General features: G+C 44.2%; 1 protein-coding gene across 4 annotated transcripts in view; it reads right to left on the reverse strand.

Annotated features, from left to right (window-relative positions):
• ATP6V0A4 (ATPase H+ transporting V0 subunit a4) overlaps nucleotides 1–2,283 on the reverse strand; it is a 72,619-nt gene extending 70,336 nt beyond the window's left edge. For 2 of the 4 annotated variants that reach the window (XM_084809549.1, XM_084809548.1), the window contains exon 1: nucleotides 2,017–2,236. In XM_084809549.1, the coding sequence (XP_084665675.1) occupies nucleotides 2,017–2,070 (54 nt within the window). In that variant the 5' untranslated portion in view covers nucleotides 2,071–2,236. Of the gene's footprint in view, nucleotides 1–2,016 lie in introns of all 4 variants that reach the window. The other 2 variants (XM_084809547.1, XM_084809552.1) reach the window with 2 other exon arrangements.
• Nucleotides 2,284–7,696: the final 5,413 nt, after the last annotated feature.

A 7,696-nucleotide genomic window follows, 5' to 3' on the forward strand; every position in this document is an offset into this window, starting at 1 on the left:
CATTCTGTACAAGTGAAAGGCCTTCCCTAAGGCTTAGTCGCCGGTACTAATAGCTTTAAGCTAAAATATGCTGGTAGTCTTGGTCCAGCCCCTTTTGCCTTCAGCCCTGCCTAGCCCTGGAACATAACCCTCGATAGCTTCCCTGAAATGGAATTTGGCGCTCAGGGTGAAAGAGGCTCTGCACCCCTGGTCTAAGGTCTGCTTAACACAAGACACTTCCCTTTCACAACGGTCATCTCATTGGAGGGGGAAACTGCACAGTCACTTCGGAAGTGATGTCTGAATGCTTATTTTGTCAGAAAATAAGTGGGAAGCTGCTGGGGAACTTTGGATTCCCAACTTCTTGCTGCAGTTGCCTAGCAGGAAGGAGCCTTCACACAAAACATGGATGTCATTTGTGAAGTAGCTCTGAAGCAGCAATCCTCTATCCGCTTATCTGGGAGTTGAGGCTTACTTTTGAGTAGACACATATAGAATTGTGCGGCAAACGTATAAGAAGTTCAGAGTAGTTGGCAAGCCAGATGAGCAAGGTAATTCCATGAGGACTGGTAGCACTGCCCAAGAAAATCATGTTTACACATTAGCTTCAAAGTATGTATAATAAATTCATACTGATTTAGGGAGCAATCTTATGGTCCCTGGGGGAGCGTCTTAGGGACCATAGGATTGTTTGGAGTCCCCCTTCCAAGGTCAGAGACAGCACTCCAACCTCGGAAGGCCCTCCAAGGTCGGAAAAGCAATCTCAAAGGAGGAGGAAAGGGGGCATTCCACTGGGAGGGGAGGAGACTGGAGAGGCCAGGATACACGATCCACCCTCCCTCTCCGAAGTGCCCTTGCTTGACAGGCTAAAAAGCCCATCTAGCAAAATTTTATTTATTATTTATTTATTAAATTTATTAATCGCCCATCTGGCCAGTCACCCAGCCACTCTGGGCGATGTACAACAATAAAAACAGTTTATACAATAAAATCTGCAAGGCAGGAGGACAGGGAAGCAAAGATCACCTCTGCCGCTCCTCCTGCCCTGCACTGGATGATCGGATGCCTCCAAGTTTGGGGGCTTCCAGTCACCAAGGATTGAGATAGGATTGCACCCTTATTGACATATTCCACCTCCCTGAATTATTCAGCGTTTCTGTAAATTCTAACAAAGTTCCAAGATCCATTTTTTCATATAAGGCAGGCAGTACAGTGTTTCCAACCAAAAAAAGACAGTAGGTACACTTAGTATATACTAAAACAAGTACCATGTAAGCCTAATCGGAGCATATATTTTTAAATTGGGACTATAAGGTTTAATTAGCTTAACTGATAATCAACTAACGCTTTCAATGATTAATAGGTAAGGGCATATATTAATCAGACTGAAAATGAAAGGTCACTTGTATATTATTTTAAATCTAATTTTGATTATGATATCATACTTCAATAAGGCATTAAAAATAAAGGGAAAATATTAAAGATAGACCTTTCTAACAATGATGGTAGGCTTTTTTACAAAAATATTATTAAATTGTCTCAGATATCCTTCTCTACTTTAAAGAGGCATGCAGTATTAAGGTTTTGGTAATACAATTACTTAAGCATAATTAGAAACTGAACAATCCACCAGTTAAAGACAGATGATTACGCAACTAACAGCATGATCCTCAGAAGCAAGCCTCACTGAGTTCAATGGGACTTACTCCCAGGTAAATGTGTGTACAGGATTGCAGCCTAAAAATGCTTTAATCCATTAACAGCCCCACTTGATGGGCTTCACAATGCAATTAACGTGAATGTTGACCACATCTAGGAAAATATTGCCCAAAAATAGTCTTAAGCTGCAATTCTATACCCATTCACCTATGAGTAAGTGCTATTGAACTCAATGGGATTTACATCTGAGTAGACTGGTATAGGCTTGCACTGTTAGGAGCCAAAAGGCTAGGCATCATTCTAGTACTGAATGCACGCGGGAAAATATATTTCAGACCAAAATGCCACCAGCATTCAATACGAAGAGGTCCTGGTTACCAGAGGCCTGGGATTTGTCCTGGCCTGCTCTGTAAATTGCTTCTCAACCTTCATACTGCAAACTTCTCAGCTACTGGGGGAGGAAGGGTGTCAAAAGAAGACAACAGACCCGGAGAGAAAGCGGATATGGAAAGGGCGCCTTCTCTGTAGCTCCTCCCTACATAGTTCCCCAAACTTTTCCTTCTGCTGTTGTCCCATCCCTGCTGCAAGGAAGAGAGGAACAGGAGTGGGCTTGGAGAGGAATATGACTAGGAATGGCACAGCATCCCCTTCAGGGAGGGAGGAAGCCCTGCAGCGCTGAAACGCCTCTTGAACTGCTGCCCCTTGACCTCAGTGGAGGCTGATGGCTCCGATGTCAGTGGGGCTGTGGGTCTGCTCTGGTTTCGGTCAGAATCAGCCAGAACTCTAACAGAGCTGTCCAAGGTGCTGAACCCTAGCACCCCCCATGGGTGCAGCACCTTGAATAGCTCCTTTAGAGTTCTGGCTGAAACTCAGAGCGGATTTATGGCGCCACTGACATTGGAGGCACCAACCTCCATTGCTTTACCTTGGAAAATGGGAGGAGGGCTACTCCCTGTCAAAACCTGTAAGGCACATCGCTGTTTCCATCCTTGGCACCTGTGATCTGCTCTAATGTCCTTTAAACCAACAGGATGCTCCAGAGCCATGGTTAGAAGTGCACAAGTGGGATCTGCAACAAAATGTTGCAGTGCACAGTGCTCTTGTTCAGGATTCCAGCCAGCCATAACCTCTTCAAGGAGACTCCATTCCATTTCCCTTCCCCTGGTGTTCTCTTCCCCGCCTCAACACACTCAGTGGTCAGTGTCTTGTGACCACTGAGCATGGTCAGTCCTCAATGGGATTTGTGGAGCGGGGTGGGTGGGGGGTGTTTGCCCCTTTGGCTTTTCTTTTGTACATCAACAAACCCCAGAACCTGCTGATCCCTCCCTCTTGTTTCTCAGTGGCTCTGTTTTGGCTGTAATCCTCTCAGCACTCATCAGCCAAGATCACTGTTAGAGGGAATGATTGAGTCCAGGCCCTGCCTAGAGCACAAATGCGAAAATTGTGCTATTGATATTAATTTCATTTATTACATTTCTATACTGCCCAATAGCCAAAGCTCTCTAAGTGGTCTACAAAGATTAAAAACCTTAAAAAGACAGTATTATGCATGATAAAAAAAAGGTTTATCTACAAACATAGAAAAAGAGCACACACATGCACACATATCCAAACAATATCCCCTGACCTGATTAAAAATCATATGCTGCCAAATGTCTGGAAGTAGATGGTCTTAACCTGGCACTGAAAAGATAATAATGTTGAAGCCAGACAGGCCTTGCTGGGGAGTTCGTTCAATAATTGCAGGGGGGGTTGCCACTGAGAAGGCCCTCTCCCTTTGTTGCCACCTTCTGAGCCTCCCTCAGAGGAGGTACTTGGAGGAGGGCCTTAGGCGATGAGTGTCATATACGGGTAGGTTCATATCAGGATTCACCCTTGTAGATACATGGCAGAACATCTTCCAGTCAATATTCCTGCCTCATTAACTGAATCCACCTCAAGTAGGGGAGGGACCATAACTCAGTGGTAGAGGACATGATTGGCAGCTACAAGATCCTAGGTTCAATCCCCAGCATCTACAGGTTTTTTTGTTTTAAAGAATGACATAGCAGATGACAGTGAAGAACCTTCCATGCCTGAGACCCTGCTGCCAGTCAGAGTACTGATCTAGAAGGAATTATCGTCTGACCAGATACAAGGCAGCTTCAGGTATTCCGTAACCAGCAAACCCATCAAAATTATTTTTTCAACATGCTCTGTAGTTCCCCAATGAGGAAGATTCTGCCATAACCCTGAGCTGCTTGTTTCACTCAGAGAGGCTTCAGACATTACATTGAACACACCTCCATGAACTCACGAGTGACTTGCATTTACGCTAGCCCTTTTTTTCAGGCCTTCTTTCAACATGTGGAGGGTGTAGTGGAGTGGAGCACACTGTCCTTGCACCCCTGAGCTACATGCATTCATTTGAAGGTTGGAATAGGACCTATATGCATACAAGAGCATGTCACTAAACAAGCAGAGTTCCAGATCATGGAATCATAGAATAGTAGGGTTGGAAGGGGCCTACAAGGCCATCCAGTCCAACCCCCTGCTCAATGCAGGAATCCAAGTCAGAGCTTCCCTGACAAGTGGCTGTCCAGCCTCGTCTTGAACGCCTCCAGTGTGGGAGAGCCCACCAGCTCCCTAGGTCATTGGTTCCATTGTCGTGAGGATGCAAGCACTTACATTAGGGTGGCTACTGGTACATCACCCAAAAAAGAGGACAAAAGAGCACACATATTTGCATAAAATCTGCATATGCTAGTTGAGAGAGAGAGAGAGAGAGAGAGACATTTAGAAATAATTGCTATAGTTTTAAAAGAAATACAAGAGATCTTACCCTAGTGGGGAAGAGTGTGAACAGGTGACCCGTGTGTCTGTCCTGTCTGCTGTCCAGGTGCTGCTAATGGTTGATGGGCAATTTCAAGACCCCCACATTCCCTCCCTCACAGTTCTTTACCTTTAAACTGGACAGTCCTTCAGACAGAGGACAATTTCAAATAGAGGGCTGTCCTGTGACAGGCCTTTCAAATAGAGGACAGTTCTCAGTAAAGTAGGTCACCCAAACTTCCAGCCAGCCAGTGACCAGACTCAGAGCTGGTTAACACGAGCTACTTTGCTGCATCCTTTGCCTTCAAGTCCTTGGCATGTTGCTAAACTATAAAGCGGGGTGAGCAACGTCTGGCCTACAACTCTGTTCATCCTTCACCATTGGCTATGCTGGCTTGGGCTGATGGAAATTCTCGGCCAAAACATCTGGAGAGCTACACATTGCCTACCCCTGCCATATAATATAGGCATACAAAGCATACTATTTGAAAAGCATAATCATTTAAGGAGAAGGGAGTTTGCTATCAGAACATTCATCCATGGTTTCATTGGATTTTCAATAAGGAAAACGCATATACCGTATTGTGTGATAAACAGACATTTCACAATATTGTGACATTTCAAGCATCACCCCCCCTTTTTTTTCTCTGCTCTTCTCTGCTTTTTGTGGAAGCTACAAAACTAAGCAACAAATCTCTGCACTCAAGTTCCTTCGCTCTGTGAACCAAAGCATTCTAGCAATGGGCTCCTGATTTCTTCATGGGTTTCCACCAACCAGACACATTTTTTTATTTCAGAATGACAAGTGTAACATGACAAGTGTAACAATGTCAAACTTTATCTATTTCTATGTATTTTGTTGTTGTATATGTATGACTTATAGTGCAATCCACTGCATATCTATTCAGAAGTAAGTCCCACTGATTTCAATTAATTTACTCACAGGTATAAGATTGCAGCTTTAGCCTCTTTGAAAGATTTTGTGCCCGATAAAGCAGCATCAAAAAATTTAAATGAGTAAAATTAATCTCTGTGTTCACAAGGACTAGAAACTTTAAACATTACAACTGGAATTCACTAGACATTAAAGCCACAATCCACAGCTTATTTACTAAAAAAAAAGTCCCAGGAACATACGAACCTTATACCAGGTCAGGCTATTTGTCCACCTAGCTGGCTGGGGAATGCTATGAGTTGTAGAACATTTTTCTGTAAACATGCATAGGATTGCGCCTTCAGTGGCTCTCCAGGGTCTCTTGCAAACGTCTTTCCCATCAGCCTTTTAACTGAAGATGTATCATAGAATCATAGGGTTGGAAGGGGCCTACAAGACCATCAAGTCCAACCCCCTGCTCGGTGCAGGAAGCCTGATTCCCAGGCTGTCCCCATCCAAGTACTAACCAGGGCTGACCCTGCTTAGCTTCCAAGATCAGACAAGATCGGGCACATCCAGCCCTTCAGAGATCTATTCTAATATTGAGCTTGGCTCCTCCCCACACATAATGGAGATACTCTAATGTAAATCTAATATATTTGAGATATTAATCCTACCACACATCTCTGCAGAATCCTCAAGAAGTCTTACAACGCAAATGAATTGTGGATTGCTGCCTAAAAGTACATAGACTATCTCCCTATATGTTGCTCATTCCAGTATAAATATTACTAGCCTGATATTACTAGTCCATCCTCATTAACATACCATCCATATCCCTCATCCATATCAGTTTATGAAAAAGAATAATCACTCACGTTCATTTCTGCTAGACTCTTGCTGGCTTTTTTGTACTAAAGTTATAATTAGATCAAGCACACCAGCAATTAGAGAGCCTAAAAATCCAATGCTGTTAAATGTTAATTGCTGGTTTCAAAATACATATTTAGCTATTTAATCAAGGCCTAGATTAATATCTCTCTTTTTGGAGGGGAGGGAGTTTAGGCTATTTGCCTGTTAATGAGAGGGGAAAACATGCAGCATCCATATGTTGAAGTGATCTCCCCCTTTAGGAAAATTCAGTAGGCACCAAAAATGCAGAGAAACGTCTGTGCCCTCTGGAGAATTGCTCGAGTTCATACATGCCAAGATCTCACCTCAATTATCCACTCTTCTGTTTCCTTTTCTCCGTCTAGCCTGAGCAAATTCTGAAACTGCTTCCAGTTTAGCAGGGCTGCAAATGAAGTACCCAGGTGACCTAGCGTTTCTAGACATGTGTCCTTAGAATAATTGAACTGGTCCTGACCAGATCAAAGAGAACTTTTTGTCCTCTAGTCACTGGGTAGAAAGGATCAGGAAGCATCCTGCTATACCTAAACTTTTCACGTCAGATCTATATGAAAAGAACTAACAGTGTTGTGTCAGCAGTGGGGTGTTTCCACTAACAACAAAGTCAGGCATTCCCTTTTGCCACAGATTTTTTTGTGGTGATGGGTCTACATACACCGCTCTATGGAATTAAGAACCGGGCAGAAAAATGCTTGTTAGACGCAGGTGCAGTAAAATGGAGGTCAAATACTTTTGCCTTCTTTCCACAGTCACTTTCTGCAGGAGCAGTGATGCAGTTCAGTAATTTATTCTCGGTCTGGACTTAATGATCAGGGGGTGGGGGCAGGGGAGGCCAACAATAGCAACACTTTAGATGGTAATGTGTATTACTTCACTTACTTTAAAATGTGGTAAGACAGACCTGCTGGATTTAGGGGGTCCTCCTCATGAATGGGACCTTGGACTTCTGCCCCAAAGTCTCAGAGCATCTTCACACCAGCCTAAAAGCCTTCATTTAAAACAGGGCTTTCTGCTTCCATTTTAAATGCAGGATCACAACAACTCCCTTTTTCACCCGCTTCCTTTTCCCCCTCCCCTTTCCCCCTCCTTCTCCCTGTATCTGAGGGTTTCATCACACAGAGCTTTTATCCTGCAGTTGAGATTGCTCCTTCACGGAAGTTTGCGGGCTCTTTACATGACGCTGTGAACCTCCAAGGTGTCTCCTGCACTAATTGCCCTTTGTTCCATTTTTAAATGTAGATTGAAGATAATGAGGTATGGATGGAGCAATCCTATGGCCGCTAGACAGTGGCTAGACGGACATAGGATATCTTGTTTTCCAGGAACTGACCTCAGAGCCCGCACTCCAAGGTCGGTTCCTAGAGAACCAACCTCCGCCCACTTCCGTGCTGCCTCGGAGGCAGGGCGGAACAGCCCCGCCCTCCACGCTCACAAGAGGAGTGCAGAGCAGCCGAAAAGGGGCGT

The sequence above is a fragment of the Heloderma suspectum genome, chromosome 7 (assembly GCF_057233095.1).
Source record: "Heloderma suspectum isolate Gila_16-S chromosome 7, 16-S_ref, whole genome shotgun sequence".
Lineage (NCBI taxonomy): Eukaryota > Metazoa > Chordata > Lepidosauria > Squamata > Helodermatidae > Heloderma > Heloderma suspectum.